At 34.8% G+C, this 22,795-nt stretch overlaps 4 protein-coding genes across 4 annotated transcripts in view; all 4 read left to right on the top strand.

Annotated features, from left to right (window-relative positions):
- LOC111623133 overlaps nt 1-10,867 on the top strand; it is a 14,807-nt gene extending 3,940 nt beyond the window's left edge. The window contains 5 exon segments of the mRNA XM_023365618.1: nt 7,756-7,824; nt 7,883-7,972; nt 9,318-10,001; nt 10,179-10,398; nt 10,401-10,867. Coding sequence (XP_023221386.1) covers nt 7,756-7,824; nt 7,883-7,972; nt 9,318-10,001; nt 10,179-10,398; nt 10,401-10,564 — 1,227 coding nt within the window. The 3' untranslated portion in view covers nt 10,565-10,867.
- Nucleotides 10,868-12,087: 1,220 nt separating this feature from the next.
- LOC111623123 (E3 ubiquitin-protein ligase siah-1-like) lies at nt 12,088-13,510 on the top strand. The gene is made up of 2 exons (XM_023365609.1): nt 12,088-12,437; nt 13,285-13,510. The coding sequence occupies exons 1-2, from the start codon at nt 12,088-12,090 to the stop codon at nt 13,508-13,510; spliced, it is 576 nt and encodes a 191-aa protein (XP_023221377.1).
- A 42-nt stretch (nt 13,511-13,552) lies between these two features.
- On the top strand, nt 13,553-14,188 carry LOC111623112 (E3 ubiquitin-protein ligase SIAH2-like). The gene has a single exon (XM_023365597.1). It carries the CDS (start codon nt 13,553-13,555, stop codon nt 14,186-14,188), a length of 636 nt encoding a protein of 211 aa, XP_023221365.1.
- Nucleotides 14,189-16,560: 2,372 nt separating this feature from the next.
- Nucleotides 16,561-18,630, top strand: LOC111623084 (feline leukemia virus subgroup C receptor-related protein 2-like). Its single transcript, XM_023365570.1, has 3 exons — nt 16,561-16,705; nt 16,779-16,887; nt 17,867-18,630. The coding sequence occupies exons 1-3, from the start codon at nt 16,568-16,570 to the stop codon at nt 17,956-17,958; spliced, it is 339 nt and encodes a 112-aa protein (XP_023221338.1). The 5' UTR covers nt 16,561-16,567; the 3' UTR covers nt 17,959-18,630.
- The last annotated feature ends 4,165 nt before the right edge of the window (nt 18,631-22,795 follow it).

Below are 22,795 nucleotides of genomic sequence, written 5' to 3'. Positions count from 1 at the left end.
GAGTCTTGGGTTTTGGTGTGTAGTGCTCACCTGTCGGGATTTGGTGCTCCCGACCGAGACGCAACGAAGGCTCTTCCGACGACCTAGGAACTGGTTTCGCCAACCCGTCCACTCTAGGATCGCCGAGGTCACGTCCAGGATCGTCGAGGTTCGACTTGTCAACCGAGGACATCACTACAAGTGTTGGTGCGTGCCCCGGAGCCATCGTTCTCTGCGTCCACAGTGCCGAAAGCTCCCCAAGGACCAATCGAACAATCGAACTGTCCGATTTTTAGGAACTGTGACAGAAACCCATCGTGGGATAAGCTCTCGCCCGCATTAGATTGTTGTAAGAACGATTTATGTATATTATTAAACGGTTTTATATGGTAAACCTGTCTCGGTGAGTCATTCCGCGCCCACACGACAGAATTAACCGCTCGGCTGTCGAAAACACCTCGCCCCTAATCGGCTGGCCTCACATTAACACCACTTCCCCTCGGCCAAATTCGATCGACGAACCACGGAATAACAACGACGCTCAGGACTTCTGAATAACCGATTGTGTTTAAGAACATTTTTGTTTCATAGTGTAAGATATCTTGTGTTTAAAATAAACGGGTTTTTGTGAGATTCTTGTGATCTGTGTCTTCTCCGCCATATTCACACGCGAACGACCCTAAATCATCCTGAAACGGGATTAACGATCCTCCCGTAAAAGTCGGAAAATTTACACTGGTGTCCGAGAAGTGGGATTTCAAATCCCCATTCTTCACCAGGTCAGCAAACATACATATTCTGCTAATTAAACTAAAAACAACATTATAATACGACGTATTTACCCTTACGAAAAAAATTTTTTTGACGTAGAAAAATCCCCACACAGATAACCCGAAAGGTCTTCCTCTGAATCTCTTCATAAAACAAATGATCTGAAATTATTCAATTATTAATAAAATTACATAAACTATGCAATAAGATTAATAAATAACGTACTTTAAATCTGTATTTCGGTGGTTTAATAGAAGAGTTACACTTTCCCATGTTGATAAAACTGTCGTACGTCTGAAGTATATTTATACAAAATAAATATTAAGTTCATTATTTAAACAAGTATATTTCTTAACTTTTATATTAATTAGAACAATACTCACGATTGCAGTAAAAATTCATAATGCCCACGACACTATTAATGCTCCAGTTAAAAATGTTAAGCTCATCGAAGAGCTTGAACGCCTCGTCAAGAAAGTTCGAGCAATTGGCAAGTCACTCACAAAAGTACTAAATAACGCGAGTTAGCCTGATTCCGATGAAGACCATAATTATGCAGCGAAAACACGACAACATAAATGACAATTTAACTAGTTAATAGATTATAGAAATGCACTCTCAAGTGCAAAACTATACTAGCTAAACTTAACTATACAAAAAAGTATATCACATTTTTGCGGAATCACAGGCGTTAATCATAAAACCGGGGAGACAAGCATGCCAGTTTTTATCATACGGAAATATCTGATTTCGTAATACGAAAAGTAATTTTTAATAATGATGTATTGTGCAGTGTCTCTGGAAGAGGTTTCAAAATCGATTTGCAGAAATACAGTAATGAAATTAGTTCTATGATCAAGTTATTACAAAATGCAATAGTTATCTTATTCGATAAGTTTAAGTAGGGGAAATACGTACAACATGACATGTGGTTTTATTTTAGGTTTATAATTTTTTATTGATAAATCACAGCACTGTCATATTCTACACTAATCATTTTTGGTTCTTTACCTATGAAATATACTAAACATTTACAATATTAAAATAATAGAAAAAGAAATATTGTTAATTTAATTATGATCATTTAAAATCCATTTTGTCCATATACTATAGACAAAACGACACACACAGAAAAACTATAAAATTACTGACAAAGTCCACAAATGAAACGCTTGGTTCTTTGACAAACGTCAGCACAAGAAGCGTGAGCCCAACCGAAATAATTTAAGCACCGTAACAGGTCTTCTCAAGGCTTAGATTGGGAAAAAAGATCATCGCAATATATGCATGGACAGTTTTCTTTATCATCATGAGAGTTATCAGGAAAATTTTCTGCTTCGAGTAACTTTTTAGTAATGTTTCGTCTCTTTTTCTCTGGCTGAGCTTTGGAGTCATTTTTCATTTAATTGCCTTTATATTAGGTGTAAAAGTTAAAACTAAAGAGGTTTTTGCGAGTCACGTGATTCGTTACAAGTTTTTTTGTTACGTGAAAGATAATAAGTTTGTAAATAATATGTAAGAAAGGAAATAAAGTTATATACTAAGAATTATTTTAAACAATAATAAAAGACTTTCTTTGGAAGCCATTTTTTATAATTAATAAAACATTAAGAGGTTAAGGTAAGTTCCTTGACTAAGGTCTTATAGACTAAATGACAGATATGTCATTACTTCCGTTACCTATGTATGTAGTTTTGTCCATATAACATTATAAAAAAACATTATAAAATAAGAACAAGTATGATATTTTTAATGGAAAAAGTTTTTTAACTGCTGCAACAAATTCTTGAAAGTTGAAATATATGCTACAAAAATAGATAAAATAGTAAAAAACTTACCATCTATACAAAGAAACATGTTGCGAAAAAAAAAACTCGTAATGTATAATTTCTTGTTGTCGGCCATGACACCCGGGCGAATGAGAGACGTGCATTCACATTTTGACAGGTTAGTAAAAGTCGCTCAGATAACGTGGTGTTGTGGTCTGTTGCACGCTTGAGACCGCCAAATTCGAATTATGTTGCCTATGACATTTTGTACGTATTTTCTCTGTACTCAAACAAAAATGAGATGAATCAAAGAAAAATTTGAATGTTTTTTTAGTGTTGTTATTGACCACTCGGCCATTCGGCTGTCTGTGCTAACGTTGTACAATGTATTACATCAACAGCATTATAGTCTCATTCTTTCAACAAAACACATCAATTTAAACGTACAGACAGAACTTTTCACTTTTTAACATTAAATCACATTAAAGTACATTATATTGTCGGCAGCGATAATTGTCAATTTTTCTAGATGAAAGCGTCTCGTTTTTCGTGTTCTCAGCGTCGAGAGAGACGCTCTCTCAAGACCTTCTGACCTTCTGGCCTTAAACTGCCGTTTAAATATGAAAAAGAGAAACTGATTCAGGCAGTGGTGGCTAGTTCATCCAAGAGTAAAAGTCGTCACTTCGTCTACGACACAAGAAGTTGTTGTCAGTTTTTCAGAAGACATAACACTACTGATAGTAAACTTTTTACTTTATATCGTCAAATTTTAAAATGAAAGCATCGATTATTTATTTGTTAGAACTCATTGTTTGTCATATACTAGAGTATTAAGACTTTTGTGTTTCTGCAGTCAAAGGTTAATCACAAGATCGGCAAGAAATTTACCGGTATGAGGACTTTAAATTGTTTGTTTCATTCTACAACGTATAATTTACAAAAGTTTCAGCAGAGCATCTCTTATTTCGAAGTACTTCGGTCAATTAAATTAGAAAAAAGAAAAAGGAATACAATCCACTTACCACCTGACAACAATTAAAGTATAAAAATTAATAAAAATACCAAAACATATTCTATTTATTTATGAAAATTCTTAAATATGTCTCAATATTTAAAAACTGTACTTAAAAAATATATTTGATAGTTGTAAGATTCTTTGGTTTATACTTGGTTAAATCTGAATCTTGATTTCAACTTTGTTAAATCTGAATCTTTTAATTTAATTTTTGGTGAAATCTTGATATTTTAATTTAAACGTGGTTCGATCTTTATCTGTGGTTTAAACTTGGTTCAATCTCAGTCTTTTGGTTTAAATTTATATAAATTATAATATTTTGGTTTAAACTTGTTTAAATCTTAATAGCTTACTGATAATTACACTTGAATGTAACGTAAAATAATGCAATATTATATTTAATCTTTCTTTTTATTAATTTTAAAAAAAACAGATAGCTTTATAAAAAAATCAGTAAACAAATAAACATATGACGTATGTAAAAGAATTCAGAAATTTAACACATACAGTTGAGTACCGCGTGTATATCCATTTTCGAAAAGCCAATAAATCCGACACGTATACGGAAATGCAAATACCATTTGTATCATTTGGACGGCAGTGATCAACGCAGCAACAATTAAACAATTGAAAGTATATTTATTTCCATGCATTATAGAGTAAAATAGCAGTACAGTACATCAGCGATGGAAAAAGTATTGATGTAGACACACGACAGTAAATAACTGCACTCTTTCAATGAAGCATATTGTCATATAATGAGCGTTGTCACGTGACGGTAGAAATGAAGTAACAGCAAGTTTCATTCATTTAATATTATCATAATCGTATTTCTAACTCTAAACTCGCAAATTTTAGAAAATACGAATACTCTTGTCCAAAATAACATTGCTGGTGTATTTTTTGTCAAACTGTTATTCCATAAAATTTCATAAAATGTTAGGCGCGTAAATAATTCGTAAAATACACGAATTTGACAATTTCGCATATGGACATTTTCCTCAAAAACAAGCTTTACCTTATTTTTTACTTTCCAAATACAACCGCGTGTTACGTCATAAGTAAAAATCCGAAAATCTGCACGTGCTTAGCCATTGATAAGGTGCGAACTTACGATTAACAACCGGTGTACAGTGATTTATTATCCAGTCTTGCACCGGTAAGCCGTAGTAAAAATCCGATTACGTGATTACATGAAACTTTTACTATTTCTTCAAGCGATAAGTTAATGCTATAACCAAAATCACCAAAACGTACATTGTTTTAAAGAAAATATTTTAATTAACGCATTTATTATACTTACTTAAAATATAAAATAAACAGTGTTTTTTCTTCACAATACCTTAAACAATTATAGAAGACATTCACTTAAATAATTTATTAATTTTCACATTATTAGTTGTTCTTATAAATCATTCGCAGTTAGAAAAAATATAAAACTTATACTTAATGTATTTTACATAATCATATACCGGTAATTGGGCCGCAATTTGAAAAATTGTAGACCTTAAATTCTCTGTCTCTTGTTGTTTGTTGCCTGTCCTTTCTTAACATCGAGAAAGTAGTTAGACAGAAATTAGTGAAGACGAGGTTTCGAAAAACAGAAGCCACAGGCCTCGTTTAACTGAACAGGAATATTCGATTTTAACCGGAAACCACATTATTCGAATTTAAATATTTTTTCCAAGACAGACTTATTTACATAATTTGCCTGACTTATTAACAGTATAAATGTGAAGTACTGTACAATAGCAAGACACTACTATAATAGAAAATATTGTGTGTGCATCCTGTACTGAAAAATTGTTGTGTATTATTTTGACGACGTGAAAATAAATAATTGCTCGTTAAGTAAGTAAAACGGTAAAGACAAATTAAATAGCACAAATTTTCCTGTTTTCCATTTTCTCAAATAAGGTGTGGTATAATTAGCGCAATGTGCACGCCAGAAAGCGACATTATCTTTGTAGAAGAGTAGAAACAAAACTGACTTGCATATTTTTTGAGACTGTCTGACGAAAGTTGACAAAATGATTTGAAACATACTTGTAAATTGACTACGATTTAACTGTTACCTTATTTAATTTGCATATGGATACAATTTCTGTAATTACTCAGGATATATTTCTTTAAATTGAAGGTCAGACTATTTACAAAAATATCAAATTTTCGAGTTTATCTTAATCCTATTTATACACTCCAGAAGTAACAGTTAACATGGGTTTTTTGAAAAATATACTTCTTAAAACAAAGGATAACTCGATTAAGGATTAAGTAAGGATAACTCGTAACTACCACCAGAAAGCCTGAAGCAGTTAAAGAATGGATAACGACAATGTGGTGAGAAAAATTCTTCGTGTTTTTAATGTAAAATGTCAGAACCTATAACAGAAAGCTGACACTTGATCGTTTTTAACATTGTGAACTTTTTTACTTATTGTTTACTTTTGTTTTAAGAAGTATATTCTTCAAAAATACCCATGTTAACTGTTACTTCTGGAGTGTATAAAAAGAATTAAGATAGACTCGAAGATTTCATATTTTTGTAAATAGTCTGACCTTCAATCAAAAAGTTTTAAAGTTACATTTTTTTTAGTATTTAGTAAACTGTTTTTGTTATTAATTGTTGATTTAATTTATTAAAAAATCAAAGTACGGAAAATATCTTTTTAATGCAGAAAACTGCCCACATTGATATTCCAAAAAGTTTTTCTTGAAACCTCTTTATAAAACGATCGATCAATCATAAAACAATGATTTGATTATTTGATTAATTCCATTAAATCAAACATATCATAAACTGATGAAAAAAGTCTGTATCCACGCGTCAATGATAAAGAATTATATCTCTCGATGCTAATAATATTATCGTAAATGTAAAATACATTAATATATTTAATATGAAATATACGTTTTATTATATCACTGAACAATTTTAATTTTCAAATTATGTATTAATAACGATACTCACATATACAATATGATAATGCCTACGATACTATTAATATAACTAAGATATATCGATTGTGTTTAGAAATAAGGCATTATATCACGATATTATATGAATCTAGGTTATTCAATACTATATTATATAAAACATTATTATATAAGATATTATATATAATATTATTATATAAAGATATCTACCAATTTATTTCAAAGATCACATGTTTTTAGCTGTTTCATGAACTTCGAAACTGTACGTGGAAACAAACCTTGCACTTTCGTAGGAGAAATGCATTCATCACATAGCGATTGTATTGCTAGAAAATATCAACCGTTGATTTCTGTTTCCGAAGTTTTCGGTTTGAATGTGTTTAAAACATGTAAATGTCGAAAAAAAAATGTCAAGACGAATTGAGAACTTTTACAAAATTTACAAAAACTTTATCGAAATATATTTTTGGACGATAGTATTATTGTATACGGCAATGATAACATCAAATGGTTATTGCAATCATCTATATCTTGTACTTGGAAATAAAAAATTCTATGTTAAGTTTATTACATAGTGTTGTGCCTTGTACGCAGCTCTACAATTCAGCATTTTGAAAAGAAGAGAAGTTAATATTCATCACCTAATGAAGAATTACAAGGAAGAAAAATAATTTATCCAGAAATATGTACGATATCTTCTTCACTACTTCTGTTTTTATGTTTTTCTTCTTCTGTGTTTTTTCGCGATAATTTCGTTCCTCGGATATGCGGCACAACAGGATTATAAAAAATCTTTGTCTTTTCGGTGTCGAACTTTGGTCGATTTATGTTGTTTCTTACGTATTTTGCGTAATTGTAGTTTTTTTAGTTCTTCTTTTACATTTAGGAAGAAGGTTGATAAACATTTCTGTTCGGTTGCGACTTAAATTTAAAGTCACAAGATGTTTCGTTGATAAACTAATCGAAAACCTTTGGAATATTTGGGAAATTTTTGAAGAGAATAACGAAAAATGAAAAGCGTTGTCTCCAGTTATTTACATCTTTTATATCTACGAAACTTGCTTCTGCATATATATTTTTCTCTTCGTACATATTGATGTAATTTTTCGTTCGCTGATCGCAGTATTTGGAATAGTGTTGTTGGCTGTATTATTAATAGTGTCGTGGGCGTTATCATATTTTACATCACTTGTAGGGATTTTTATAAATTTCACTTGGAAATTTAAGTTTTTAAATTAAGTAATAAATCTCTTTTTACGAAATAAATTATTTAATATGTTTCAGATCTACGATAATTTTATCGCCATTGGTATATATAATTCTTCTTTCTTCACACCCGAATATAGATTTAAAGTATGTTGTTAGTTAAATTTATATGTCATATTCAATGTTGACAATTAATTTATTTCAGATCGTGTGTTTCATGAAAAGATTTGGTGGAAGACCTTTCGGAATATCTATGTGGGGATTTTTCTACGTGAAGAAAACTTTTTTGATAAGGGTAACTATGAAAGCTTTTTTATTTTTTTCTTTATTAAAATAACAAGTTATATTTTTTATGTTATGTCCGATTTTAATTTTCAGTGTTAAAAGACAAATTCTTCAGATGTTTAAAAGTTACAAATTGTAAATATTTCTATCTTAGCAGCCCGATGGACTTGTGTGAAAGTTATTAAGGTTGCATTATGAGTTTATACAAAGTTCTTTATCTTAATATAATGTAAATTATGTACATATAAACGTTTAAAGTGATTTTATAGGTAAACTAGCTGTTACTCCCCGAATTCGTTCGCGGGTTTTTCGCAAGCAAACCTCATTTATATTCAGTATTTCAACAACCATAGTAATTGTTATATAACGCCTACCGCTGAAAATAGTCAGAATTGCTGAAAATCAAACGAATTGTTTTCGATTTCATCAATTTTCTAAATTGTTCTATAATCGAACCAATAAGCGATAACAATTTCGAATTTAAAACGGTTTGAACATTTAGTTGATAATCGAAATATATGAAAATATTTATAGCAATATCTGAAATGTTATCAATTTAGTACACCTTAGTACTCAACGAAGAATAAAGGTAGTTGAAAACAAACTCCGCATTTAAAATAGTACTGTTGAAGCCGTTTTTCACGTTAAACCTTCATTCTCTTTTTCTGCCCCCGCGGAGAAATTTCGAAAATTTCCTTTTTAATTTGCGTTTTCGTGACGTACGCTGTGTACCAAATTTCGACTGTTTTGGATCAGCGGTTTGCTCTGGGCGATGATGAATCTGTGACNAAAGGCAAATGAAAAGCAACAGAAAACTAAAAAAATGACTAGAATCACAATGGAACTGATAAAAGTGATTGTTGAGAAATATGAAGGTGGCATGCGTGTTCAAGATTTTAACTGTTGCACACCATATTCCGAGAGCGATGATATTGACAATCATGAAAAATAAAGACATTATTAAATCTGCTAACGTTGCGAAAGGGGTTAAATCAATTTCTAAACAGAGATCGAAGATATTAGATCATGTTGAGAAATTGCTTTTGCTTTGGATAACTGAAAAACAATGTGCTGGAGGACAGCGTATCAGAAGCAATTATTTGCGAGAAAGCTAAAAAGATACATGCTGATCTCATGAAAAATCAAGCAGGAACTAGCCAGGAAAGCGAGGTGTTTAAAGCCAGCCCTTTTATTTTTTTACATGAGAATGGGATTAATCATTTTTACATTACTTCTTATGGGAAAGGTTGGTTTGGTATACATCCAATTTGGTATAAGTCGAAGAAAATGTGACCCGCTTACACAATGTTAGAGAAGATCGGAACAAGGTTAATAAAAGTAACAAATATAAGAAGAGGAGGAAAGGAAACCATGAACAGATAAATAAACAGAGTAAAGTGTTAGAAACTATAGGCCACAGAGCAACAGTTAGAAAAAACAAAAGGAAAGATGACCCTCTGAGTGTTGTCATGTTGTTAAACGATTGCATAGTTCCCCCGCGATCGGAAGTCATGGTGAAAGGAAACGTGAGAGGAGAAGTCGTTAACCAAGTAGGTGTAGTCAAACCTTGTACTTTGGATAGAGAAGGAGCGTTTATCGCAGGTGTCTTAGTGAAAACGCAACACTGCGGCAGAATACCGATTAGTATTATGAATGTGTCGACTCAACCTATAAAATTAAATAGGGGAAGTAGATTAGGGACCTTTTTTAGGGCGGAAGAAGAAACAAAGGAAAGCGCAGAAGGAAACAATACATTGCAATCCAAAGAAAAAGAGCTGACTAGAGCTCAGGTAGCTAATCTATTTCAGGTAGCTAATTTAAGTGAAGTGGGGAAGGACAAGTTGACTCCTTTGTTGGACTTATTGTATAAATACAAACAGGTGTTTGCAAAGGACGATTTCGACTTGGGATATTGCAATTTGACCGAGCATAAGATTGATATAGGCGATAGTCCTCCACTCTATCAAGCTCCGTATCGCATTCCCTATGTGCAGCGAGAAATTATGGACAAATTAATAGAGAACATGATGGAAAGTGAGGTAGTTGAACCATCAAGCTCCCCATGGTCATCACCAGCATTTATTGGTCAAGAAAGCTGATTCAAGTTATCGATTTGTTGTGGACTACCGACAACTAAATAAAGTGACGAAGATAGACCCTTACCCCTTACCGTTGATCCAGGAATCATTGAGCTTGTTAGGCAAGACTAAATATTATTCCACAATGGACACGTTGAGTGGTTATTGGCAACTGCCGCTGAGCCCGGATTCAAAAGAGAAAACTGGGTTCAGTACTCCATCGGGCATTATGAATTCAATCGTCTCGCTATGGGTCTTTGTAACGTGGCTGCCACATTCCAACATTGTGCAGATTTAATATTAAGTGGATTAAAAAACAAAATATTCTTAGTATACATGGATGATATCCTTGTGTTTAGTCCCACCTACAGAGGTTAGAACTAGTGTTCCAGAGGTTGGCCGCAGCAGGCCTAAAACTTAAACCCAGGAAATGTCACTTTTTAAAGAGACAGATAAAATTTTTGGGACACAAGGTCTCAGAAGAGGGAATCCAACCAGATTCTGGAAAAATAGAATCTGTTTGAGACTTCCCATGTCCGAGAAATGAGCGAGATGTAGGTGCATTTTTGGGATTAACGGGTTACTACCGAAGACACACAGCCCATTATGCAAAAATTTCAAGGCCCCTATCAGATCTTTTGAAGAAAGACACGAAGTTTCAATGGAGAGAAGAACAGGAGTCCACTTTTGAGAGATTGAAAAAAACGTTAACCTCTGCTCCTCTGTTAAGAGCGCCGGACTTTAGTCAACCCTTTATTATTGCAACAGATGCATCAAACGTAGCCATTGGTGCCATGCTGTCTCAGGAGGATGAAAGTGGCGAACTCCCGGTACGCCACTTTCATCCTCCTGAGACAGCAGTGCTGTAATTTCGTTCACTTTCTTGAGCAAGAGCCTAGCTTACGCGAGGCTCTTGCTCAAGAAAGCAGAACGAAATTACAGCACGACAGAGGAGTGTCTAGCAGTTATCTGGGCAATAAAATATTTTAGGCCATACTTGTATGGTCAGAAATTTAAGATCATAACCGATCCCCAACCTCTAAAACGGCTCATAAATGTGAAGGATGAGAGCTCGCCTTATCCTTCACATTCACTTTGGCCTTTCAGGAATATCAGTTTGAGATCAGTTTGACTATCTCAAACTGATATTCCTGAAAGGCCAATCGTCCAGGAAAGGCCCATACCAAAGTCGATGCATTGAGTAGAGTGCCAATAGCATCCATTGACGAGTTACACCCTATATACAGCAAGGCTTAGATTCGAGAACAACAACAAAAGGACCCCTATTGCATAGAAATTAGTTGGCATTTGACAGGCGCTTCCATTTCACAAGAACAGAGTCAGAGTCTGGAGAGTAGAGAATTTTATTTAGATGCAGAGCAGACATTATACCATAGAAAGTCAAATCCTGACAGAAATGAAATCTGGGACAGATTAGTAGTGCCCAAAAGCATGGTCGAATATGTCTTGAAGATGTTTCATGACATTCCTAGTTCAGGATACTTGAGAGCAAAAAAATTAAAGAAAAAGTTGCAGATGCAATTTTACTGGACAGACATGAACAAAGACATAACTCACTACTGCCAGTCATGTCAGGAGTGTAGTATGCAAAGGCAACCTTTGCCAGGACATCAGGCACCCTTACAGATTTTTCCCAGAATTACTAAGGTATTCGAGAGGACAGCCCTGGATATTCAAGGCCCCTTTCCAACTATACACAATGGCAGTAAATATTTATTAGTCTTCGTGGATCACTTTTTGCATTGGGCCGAGGCAGTGCCGTTGCCCGATGTATCCGCAAAAACGGTCGCTAGAGCATTTGTCACGCAAGTAATCTTAAGACACTCGGTTCCAAAGCAGCTATTAACCGATCAAGGCGCAAATTTCACATTCAAGATGATGCGGGAGATTTGTGAACTTTTGCAGATAGAAAGACTGCTCACCACCGCACCACCCACAATGCAATGGGATGGTAGAGCAATTAAATAGAACCTTAGTAGATATTTTGACACACTACACAGATGTAGACCAACGCAATTGGGACGAGATGGTCCCGTTTGCTCTTTTCACATATAACACCACTGTGCATTCTAGCACAAATGACCCTTACTATTTAGTGTATGGGAGCGATCCCGTGTTTCCATTCGATGTGGTCACTGAACCTAGCCAACCAAGTTACGATGTTAGTGAGAACTATGCGAGTGAACTGAGGGCAAGGTTAGCTTTAGCTCATAGATTGGCGCAGAAACATGCAGAGAAAGCAGCTCAGGACAGGAAGGTGTACCACGATCGCAAAAATAAACCTCATAAATTTGTAATCGGCGACAGAGTTTTTGTGACGCAGGTAGTAGTCCCTACAGGGTTAAAAAGGAAGTTATTACCTAGATGGCAGGGACCGTATAGGATAATAGCGGAGACTAGTCCAGTCGACTTTGTCGTCCAACATATCCTTACGGGAAAGAAGTTACGCACGCACGCACGCATGCAAATAGAATAAAACCTGCTGTCGCGCGAATGGAATTTGAATCCTTCGCTGCCGACAAGCTTAGTCTGGAGACAGAGAAATCCGAAAACTCAGTCCCGGAACCACAAACCCCCGAAATAATAGATCCCTGGGATGACTTCATCCTAAATTCGATACAACCTGATCAGGAAGAGTCAGCGAAAACTGTAGAAATTAGTCAACACGCGACCGCAACTCAACAGATACGCTTTGAGGAGTCAGGGACCTGCAGACGAATATCCTTGGGTACTGCCCGAAACGCATAGACATGGGCAAACGGTGGAACCTCTCCACCAAGACATGGATGCGGGAGACGTGTCAACGCATCTGAGCAATGATCTAGAATCTTTGCCGCCGCCTACACCCATTGGGCTATTTACCCAATGTAAATGGTGAGCTCTTCTGAGGGGAGAGGTCACCATGTGTAAAGGAAAATGTGTAAAATCTAAACCTGTCGATGACGTACGATGGTCATGAAACAGAACTAATGTTTGTAATTACTTTTCATTTTAGATTATGAATGTAAACCTGATGGCAATCCAGGTCGTGGTGATTGCCCTGACCCTCGCTGTGGAAATTTCCATAATTGTGCCACCTTTGACCAAGGGGATAATATTCCTCCCTCGGAAATTTTTTTATGACTACCAGCCAATGGACGATCGCGATAGAAATTTTGTTTGAGGAGTACGATAAACATATCAATTTATGATACCAGCTGAATTTTTTTTTTTTTTTTTGTAGAATTCTTCCAAAATCAGAAGGAAAAGAGATGGAAGAGAGTTCTAATGATGGTAATAACTGTGAGGAAGAAAAGACACCCGCCTCTCCTACGACATTAAACGAGAATCCAACAATTATCTCCTTGATGGAGTGTCCAGTGTGTTACGAGAACTTGGTGGCTCCCATTTTCCAATGCATGGCCGGTCATCTCCTATGCGGCAGTTGCAGGGGACGAGTACATCAGTGACCCACTTGTCGAGGATATCTCGGGGAGTTAAGAAACCTCACAATGGAGAAGATGGTGGAGGCTATAGCTCTTCCCTCCCAGTTTAAGGATAATGGCTGCCAAGTTGTACAGAAATTGCAAAAGCGAAGGATTCATGAACAGCATTGTCTGTACCAGAAATGTGAGTGCCCTTCTTTGGTTCCAACTTGCTCCTGGGAAGGGGCTTTCCAGACCTTAGTGGAGCATCTTCGTTACCGTCATCGTTTGATGGTCTTGGTGAAAGCTGTGCCCATAAAGTTATCGCTCGTGGGTCTGGATTCGACTCATCCCTTGTTGTGGGCTACTCGGATGAATTGTCACGGACATGAATTTGTTATCCAGGTAAAGAAAAGTGAGACAGAGGGTAACTGTGGCCGTATAAGTCTCGTCATTCGCTTTGTGGGAAGCAAAAGAGGAGTGAGCCGATTTCAAAGTTTCCTCTTAGTAGGAGGAAAAGGAAAGGCTCTTGCGTGGAATTCAGCTCCAAAAAGTGTCATGGAGGAGACGAGAAAAATTAGAGGAGGAAGAATGTCTAACGGTGTCCACAAAATTCGTGAGTCAACTTACAATAAGCCAAACCTTAAGTGTTGTAGTCTCCGTGGAACCCATTGGTTTCTAAGCTGTCAAAGTGGCCCTCTTTCAAGGGACCAAGGACAATAAATGAAAAAAAAGGGGAAAAAGTAATTATTTGATTTTTTTTTTTATTTTTGCTTTCATATAGAATGGCAGGGAGAGCCCTACGCGGGCAATCCACAGGGAGAGTGCCGCGGATGCTCTTCATGGAACCTGCATGGGACGATTGGGAGATACCCCATACCATTCTCTTTGGAACTGGTGAATAGGAAGAACCCTTCAACATACTGCTAAGGTAGAAGTGATAAAGCAAGCCCTCCAAAAGACCCAGCAGGTTAATGAAGAACCGGACCAAGCACCTGAATTTATGATACTACCCTGGCAAATGGACGTCCCGAATACATTGAAGGAAGAAATTCTACAACTGAATTGAGAAACTGCTCGCCAATTAGGAGAGGGAGAGAGTGATAAAATGGGCCTCACCCTTGGAGAACAAACAGATCAGGAAGAGAACCCTTTAGACCAACCCGCCACGGAAACCACAGTCGAACCTGGCGCTTCGGTCAGAGGCTGTGGGTGAGCTCCACGCTTCCTGTATGGAGCGAGGAGGGCAGGGGGAGAAATAAAGGATTCAGAACCTGGGCGGAAATGTCTTTAGAAGAGCGGGAGGTGGGCAAGAGGAAGGGCTAGGTCCTTCCCTCCGCGACCTCCCAGTGCCCAGAGATAAATGGAAAAGAAAGGAAGGGGGACCTTTGCCCTCCAAGCCTCCTAGGACACGCCAGTCAAGAAAAAAAATTGTTACTAGAAAAAAGGGGGACAGGAAATTGGTGAATGTATTCTTTGTAGTATGGGAAAATATTTTTAAGTAGTTAGTAGACAGAATAGAGTTCTCCTAAGTGCTCTGGTGACAAAGCACCCACCACTTTAGGATGGAAGGGAATGTAACTACACACAAGAGTGTGAAATATTCTGTGTATACCTGGTACTTGGGTGAAACATTGTGATCACTAGAGATGATAGATGGGAGAATATAGAAAAACAAAGGTTTTTTGTTATGTTTTCTAATAAATATAATCCTTGTCATGACCACCATTTTCTCCTGTTGAATGTGACGCGACACCTACAACTCGACAGCCACGCGAGCGCGAGCTATCAGTTCATTGTCCGATCCTGAGTGGACCTCTCTTTTTGAGGGGACGGCCATGAGGCACAAAGGCAACGGTTAAAATATCGCATCCAGTGGAAACATTTTAAACAAAAGGGGAGTGCCCTGTGAGGACCCAAATGGGGTCCGAAAGGAGGCCATTAACAACTTTTTGAATGAGTCAAGTTTCGTAGCGTGAAAGAGAGAACTTAAAGATCAGATTTAAACAATGAACCTTTTGTCTTGTTAAAAGATTTTAAACAATAGATAAAGTCGAGGAAAACAAGGTTGGAGAGGAGTCGTGTTCCGACGCGACGTTGACCTCTCCCGCGCCCTTTGGTGTGGTTTCGAATTGTCACCAGGTGACAAGGAGAGACCAATGGAAAGGCGGCTGAGGTTGAGGAATCTATAAAACAGTGCGATTCAAGTTACAAATGTTCTTGGTTCATAGTCTTACCCTCCTGGACGTGTGTCCCCCCACGGGATCTTGAAAAAAGAACGTTTCGGATCGAGTGGAAGCAACCTTATCTGCAGTGCCACCGGACGACCTCCAGGCTCATCAGTTCACCCAAGAAAGACCACTGGAAGCACTGCCATTCACCCCGGGGCCGACAATTATTAGTTCGTCGTCGCCAAACTGAAGGAAACGGAAAAACGGACTTTTCGAACTCTATTGAACTTTATCCTCGTGCTCCGTGGTGTGATAATACGTCAATCAAGAAAAGATTGTAAGAAATTATAATTTTATTAAACAGTTTTATATGGGAAACCTGTCTTGGTGAATCATTCTGCGCCCACACGACAGTAATGACTGCTCGGCTGTCTAAAACACCTCACCCCTAATCGGCTGACCTCACTGTTGCAGTGTTCAACTTCCTCAATTGGTTATGTGACAAAACATGATAACCTCCAGTGTTTTTTGTTTAAATTCTCTATATATCAGTTATTTCTGTGTATATTAATTGCTATTTTTGTTAACCATTGTATGTAATTGTATATTATATTTATTTTGTAATGGCTTATAATTTTGTATTTTTTAATTTTTGCAAAGAGCAATTTTAAAATGTGTTCTATCTCTAGATTTATAATATTCCATCTGCCATATTACCTGAAGAATATTGTGTTATATACTGTCAAAAGTGCTCATACTCATTACTTAAACATATTTACTGGTAATGCCAATACAGTTTTTATATATTCATTTATTTTTAGTAAGTGGCATCACTTGTTTTTATCTCATTAGTTTGGTTTGTTTATTTTCTCATATTTTTCAATTACATAAATATTTACAACTGTGATAATATATTATATAACATGGATATATGAATATTATGAATATTTTATTTATTAACAGCTTCTTTATGACTGGTTATCTTCCACTTGGTTTTGAATTTGCAGCTGAAATTACTTACCCTGAAGCAGAAGGAACATCATCTGGTTTGTTAAATGCATCAGCACAGGTATAATCAGATATATTTTTAATTTTGCAATGAATGGAATAATTTTATATAATTAATGTGCAATCTTTTAAAGGTATTTGGAATACTCTGTACAACAATAGCATCATCAATTTTGAATCATAATGATTTATATGCCAATCTCTTCTTAATTTCTGCCTTATTTTTAGGAACATTAATAACAGGTAATTTTCAAAGATTTTAAGAGATTATGTTTAAACTATTGTAATTATTGTATTACAAGTTACATGTCTGATCATTGAAATAAAAAGATATATACTACTTTGACAAAAAAATTGATAGGCCTGTAGTGATGCATGCACACAGGTGGCCAAATTCCTAGTGGCCAATAGGACACTTTAATAAAATAAAATTCAAATATAATCTATTTTAATATAGTGGTCGGTAATGAAATAGATTAATGTTTGCGTGATTACTGATGATACAGCTGTGCAGTTTATGGATATAAATAACACCGAAGTATGCATGTTTAAGTGTTTTGCATCAGAAAAATTAAAAATGCAAGTAACAGGTGATGGGGGATTAGTCTGTTGAAGAAAAAATTTATCAGTGGAAATTCATAACCATTAAGATTTTTTTGTTTTAAATCACACAAACAGCATAAAAACTTAGAGTTTGTAAACTTTTAAAGTTTGCACACTCCAAAGCTTTACTTTGGAGTTAATGTCTTATGATTAAGTTTAAGGTTACCCTTACATAACTCATTGTGAATGGTTGTATTAAGTAATACAGTTACATGGTTTTATGTTTATGCTTAATTTTCATTGTGAATGGAATAGAGAATAAAATTACAGAATTAATCTTGTGAGCATTTTTTTTATAATTTTCAATTTATACTAAAAAATATTATATGAATGTATTTCTTAAATTGTGTGACTTAATTGACTGAATGTGATCACTCACATTTTTTGATTAAAATTATTTATCATATTACTATGTAAGATTTTTGCATATAATCAAATATGAAAATATTCTAATAGTTAAATAACATGAAGTTTTTATCTGAATGTTGTATGTTTTTATCATCATTATTATTATAATTTGATAGATAACTAATTACTAGTATTATCAATTTAAATTTATTAAAATATTTATTTTGATGATAAACTTTCACAATCTTCAATATCTATTTTTGCTTTCTAGTATTTATAAAGTCTGAACTCAGACGTCAGCAAGCAACTCAAGTTTCATTCAACAATGTTGAAAATTCTCGCTTGATGGATGGTCGTGCGTGATCAACATTTGATTATCAAAATATATTTTAATATATGTATCAATTTTTCAAATTAACAAAATACAGAAAAATTGTATTTAGATTTAAATGCCAAATACTGGTGCTAGTGTGCACATTGTTCTAAAAACAGTAAATTTTGTATGTCGAAAATAGTTGTAGTTTATATATAACATATATATTATTGTAACTATTTGTATAATAAGTTTACAATACTTAATGAATTATTTTTTGAGTGAATATATGAAAGTAAAAATTTTAAAAATACCATCTAACAAACTTTTCTATTTATAGTATAATTTTTTGATGATCAAACTTTCTTTGTTGGTGGTTTAAATAGAAAAACAATAAAATAAATACTTTGATATTGTTACCTGTATGATATTTAAATCTGTATAAATAAAATTCCTTTTTATTGTATTTATGTTAAATATATACTTATTAAAAATATTTGTACTTAAATAAATTTTATTCTACAGTAATATAAAAAATAATGTAGAAAGGTAGGGATTTTTAAAGTAGGATATTTCTTGATACAAATATATTTTCAATTCACTTTAGTAGCCAAAAAACTATTTAAAAAGCAATAATGACTAACATGTCTAAAAATGTTTGTAGAATTACACATTTGTTGTTTACAAAATTTTTAATATTAAAGTTTATAAAGTATTATCAATGTGTGGATATATTTTGATATAATAAAATTTAAATTTAATTTGTTTGTTTTTTTTAGAAATAAGTTATGAAAAAATTAACAATTAATTTAGGCAGATTAATATTGATTAAATTATTCATTTTGGAATTAAGTTACAATTAGTATAATTCATTAATGTGATCTTTATATTATGTTAAGAATTAGCTAATTCACTTGCAAAATTAAAAATCAACTGATTTCTTTCAAAAAATCAGGTTGATGAAGCTGGTTTTCCTCTCTAGAAATCATGTCCTCTTCAGGACAACTACAAAGTAAGAAAACACATATTTTAAATAAATTTTTTTATATACAACTAAGTGTTTTCTTTCCTTGAAAGAACTGAGTTTCTTAATTTAACAATTCAGGCTTCCTCTAGCTCAACTTGTATCTGACTCCAAGGTGTTTGCTACCAATGCAATATTCTGTTGTTTCTTGGCCATATAGATGTTCTTTTATCTTTGAGAGTGACCTCAGTCATTCCACGTAGGTACTCCATTCTCTTATGTATTCTGTTATCCTTGATAGTATCTTGTATACTCTGTATATGATCTCATATACAGAGTATACAAGATACTATCATACAAGAGATCATATACAGAGTAGGGTTGTGTTCCTCCAGTAGAAAATATGTAGAGTTGGCAATCTGAGAAGCCTATTATAGTTAATAAGTTCAAAGTTCTGGTCCCTTCTCTGCTTGCCTTGTTGTATTTGTCAAAGTTTCCTTATGGTTTGTAGATTGCACTTGTGTTTTCTAGCAGTGTCTGTGTAATTTCATTCCACCTGTCTATTGGTAATGCTAGAATAATGTGAGAATGTCCTAGCAATCAGTGTTGTAGGCCTATACTGCTGTTCTAATAAGGAATCATGTAGCCATTCCAGGATGAAGGTAGTTTGATAGCAAAACTTCCTGAATACAATGTGGTGCCCATCCTTGAAGGAGAAATTCAAAAAAATGCATCATTTCCCCAGTTGAGTATGTAGTTAGCCCATATGAGTTGTTGCTAATGTGCACAAATGTCACAATGTTTAGGTTCTTGTTCCAAATTATCAACACCATCTAAGTATTTAAGAAAAAGCATACCTGTGGGAGGTATATTGGTAACACTTTCTTCTAATGATCGTAAGACAAGTTCACAGTAATCACCAGAGAGGCTACCCATGGGAATGCCACAATTCTGCAGGAAAGTATTGGCTTCAAAGAGTAGCACAACAGCTGAACCAACTGAAGAATACTGTTGTGATACACTACTGTCCCTTTGATATGCAGAAAAAATTGTCATCCCAGAGATGACAAAAACAGTTCTATTTTGGTCGAGGGGTACAAAGTTTTTTTCGAAATGTTTAAATTTCACCTTTACAACCTGATATTTATACCGTCAGTTTGGATAGATTTGATTAGTTTTGTTTTTTATTTCATGCATTATAAGGCTATATGAGATAGTTCTACAATTACTATCGTAAACACACGAAACTATTATGTGTAAATTATTTTTAAAAACCATCTGATATTTATTATACACGGTACTGCAACTAGGCGGATGCACAACAGTCCAGAACGAAGGGTTCCTAAAATGGTCGACACGGTAAAACCTAAGTCGAACTGCGTTAACTCTAAGCTGTCTACAGGTCCTGGGCAAAGTAAGTGGGTTTTCCATACAATGTGATATCGTTAAGTCAAAATTGTCGATACTTTTAACTAGAACATATTTTTCCGTGTACCCTCCATCCTTTGATAGATCCGTGATCTTCATTTTCTTTTAATTCAATATGAATATAGAAGATTAAGATAAACACTACGGCTCCATGCCGAATACAAGAACATGCCGTTACAACTTCGTATCTACAGTACATCCTTTTACTGATATAGTATGTTACTAGCGTTCTGATTGAATGCCATTGCCTTGTTCCTTGACAACGTACAGTACTCAAAAGCGCCTTATAAACTAGTGTATTGTACAATTTTGTAATCATTCTGTGAATAGATTCTTGAAAAACTGCTTGATAACGGGAAATTCGCAGCAACAGAAAACTCGAGAAAATTGGATATTAAACTTGTTTAATGGAGATATGTATTTTATTAAATTATTTAAACTTCGACTTCACTAGGTTTTATTGTACAGTATTATATTTTATTTTCAAACGTTGACAAAATTTAACCAAAAATGTTACTGAATGAGTCGATTCCATAACATTTTTGGTTAAAGTTAAAAATAACCGGAATAATTTCATACACCACACACACACACACACACACACGTACAGTTCTGAGTTTGTTTTTTAGTCCAGTGAGCGAAGCATCACGCGAGTGTGATTTCTTTCATACTGTTGAAGGAAACAAGTATATTTTCTGATGGAGAGAGGTTTTTTCAGTTCATCAAAAATTCTTTGGTGTATTTTTGCCCATTTCCAGGGTGTGTCCTTTGTCAGAAGTCAGTAAAGTGGTTCTGCAATAGTGACTTTATGATGCAGAAAATTATCATAAATATTCAGTAGTCCAAGGAAAGCCTGGAGTTCTTTCTGAAACAACGTAATTTGAACAACCATTTAAAAATAAAAATAAAAATTTATATTTATATTTTCAAATGGTCATTCAAATTATGTTGTTTTAAAATTTTACGAATAGGCATTAGTTCCAATAACATTCCATTGGGTAACCATTCAGTTGCACCCGAAGAAGAACTCAGAAGAAGTTGGAAAACATTTGTGCAGTGTTCGTTTTTTGTATTATATGCACTAGAAGTTGGTTCTGTGTTGTCTATTGTATAAGACTGGAACAGTACACTGTTTACACTGTTCTTTGAAGTTGATTGATTAACACTGGAAATCATGAAGCACAAAGGAAACTGGCTGTAATTTTGGTGCTTTAGTAGGCCACAGACTTTTGAATTAGTCCTCATTAATAACTGTATAGTCATAACCAGAGCCCATTTCTAACTGACATGGACAACCATTAAGTTGAACAGTAACCTTGCATTTATAGGATGTAGCAGGACGAAGTCTATTAACAGTGTATGATGATGCAACTCCTACAACGTTTGTGGAAGCAGATGTTTTTGGGGGTCAATTTTTCCATTTTTATGATAATGATATGATGGTTCAGTTGCCTTTTTAGTTCTGCAAACATGCTCTATGTGTCCAGTTTTCTTACAAAATTGGCATTCAGTGTCTAGATATAGGCACTTACTTCTTGGATGTGAACTACCACATCTACTACAACGATTTAGTTGTGGACTTGATTTTGAAAAGTTCTTACTATTTTGTTTCCTTTTCTGGTTTGCTTGTATGGTGGCTACTGTAGAAGAATGAGTTCCATTGGTAAGATGGGCAGCATAAATTTTTCTGCTCATGTCAGTCACAGCTTCTGCTGCAAGAGCAAATTTGACACAATCATCAAATTTTGAATATGATTCAGCCAATAATCTCCTCTGTAAGGCTTCATGTTGAATACCACAAATGAATTGATCATGAAAATGTTCAGGCCACATGTCTCCAAAACTGCAGTCACCTGCAAGGTGGCGCAGATTGTGGCAATATAGAAAGTAACAGACTCACCTTCCTTCTAAACTCAGTTTTGAAACTAGAAATGTTGATAAATTATAGATCAGGGGTGGCCAACCTGCAGCTCGCGAGCCGCATGCGGCTCTTTGAATGATTATTTGTGGCTCTCGATAAATGTACCCAAGTTCCCTTTTCATTTTTGTGTTATTATATTTAAAAAAATTATTATTGTTCCGTATGTGTTTCAAAATGTCTTTTAAATTACTAACAACAAATATGAAAGATTAAGTGCAACGTTGTAACAAATTTCATTTCCGTCCAAGTTAAGAATGATATGACTCATCGAAANTAATGGGGCATATACTTTGCGCAGTAGGTAGGTACTGCGCAAAGTATTGTTGCGGAAGTTTTTAGCTTCACTGTTTCTGTGGAGTTGGATCTCCTCTAGTCTCCTTTATTAATATTAATTTAACGATAGGTATTTTGCCCTCCCTAGGAAAGTGCCGTCCGGGGCGGGCGCCGCCTTTCCCCCTACGCTACGCCACTGAATGCTCGATGAAACTTCTTATTGAAACATGACAAATTTCATATTTCCTGAAACAAAATGTTCGTATTGAAGCGTATGATTATAAATTAAGAAAAGTCGAAG

Source organism: Centruroides sculpturatus, unplaced genomic scaffold (assembly GCF_000671375.1).
Source record: "Centruroides sculpturatus isolate CEXI.00-Female unplaced genomic scaffold, Cexi_2.0 scaffold144, whole genome shotgun sequence".
NCBI lineage: Eukaryota > Metazoa > Arthropoda > Arachnida > Scorpiones > Buthidae > Centruroides > Centruroides sculpturatus.
Note: the sequence above shows the minus strand (reverse complement) of the source record. Positions and strands in the feature narration are given on the sequence as shown.

Bases quoted from the DNA above. Each gene is read 5' to 3' on its own strand.
- LOC111623112 (XM_023365597.1), top strand. From the start codon at position 13,553: ATGGAGAAGATGGTGGAGGCTATAGCTCTTCCCTCCCAGTTTAAGGAT.
- LOC111623123 (XM_023365609.1), top strand. From the start codon at position 12,088: ATGGTCCCGTTTGCTCTTTTCACATATAACACCACTGTGCATTCTAGC. The intron at 12,438-13,284 runs GTATAGGATAAT...TTTTTTTTGTAG, and splicing joins TTACCTAGATGGCAGGGACC to AATTCTTCCAAAATCAGAAG.
- LOC111623084 (XM_023365570.1), top strand. From the start codon at position 16,568: ATGAATATTATGAATATTTTATTTATTAACAGCTTCTTTATGACTGGT. The intron at 16,706-16,778 runs GTATAATCAGAT...AATCTTTTAAAG, and splicing joins TGTTAAATGCATCAGCACAG to GTATTTGGAATACTCTGTAC. The intron at 16,888-17,866 runs GTAATTTTCAAA...TTTGCTTTCTAG, and splicing joins TTTAGGAACATTAATAACAG to TATTTATAAAGTCTGAACTC.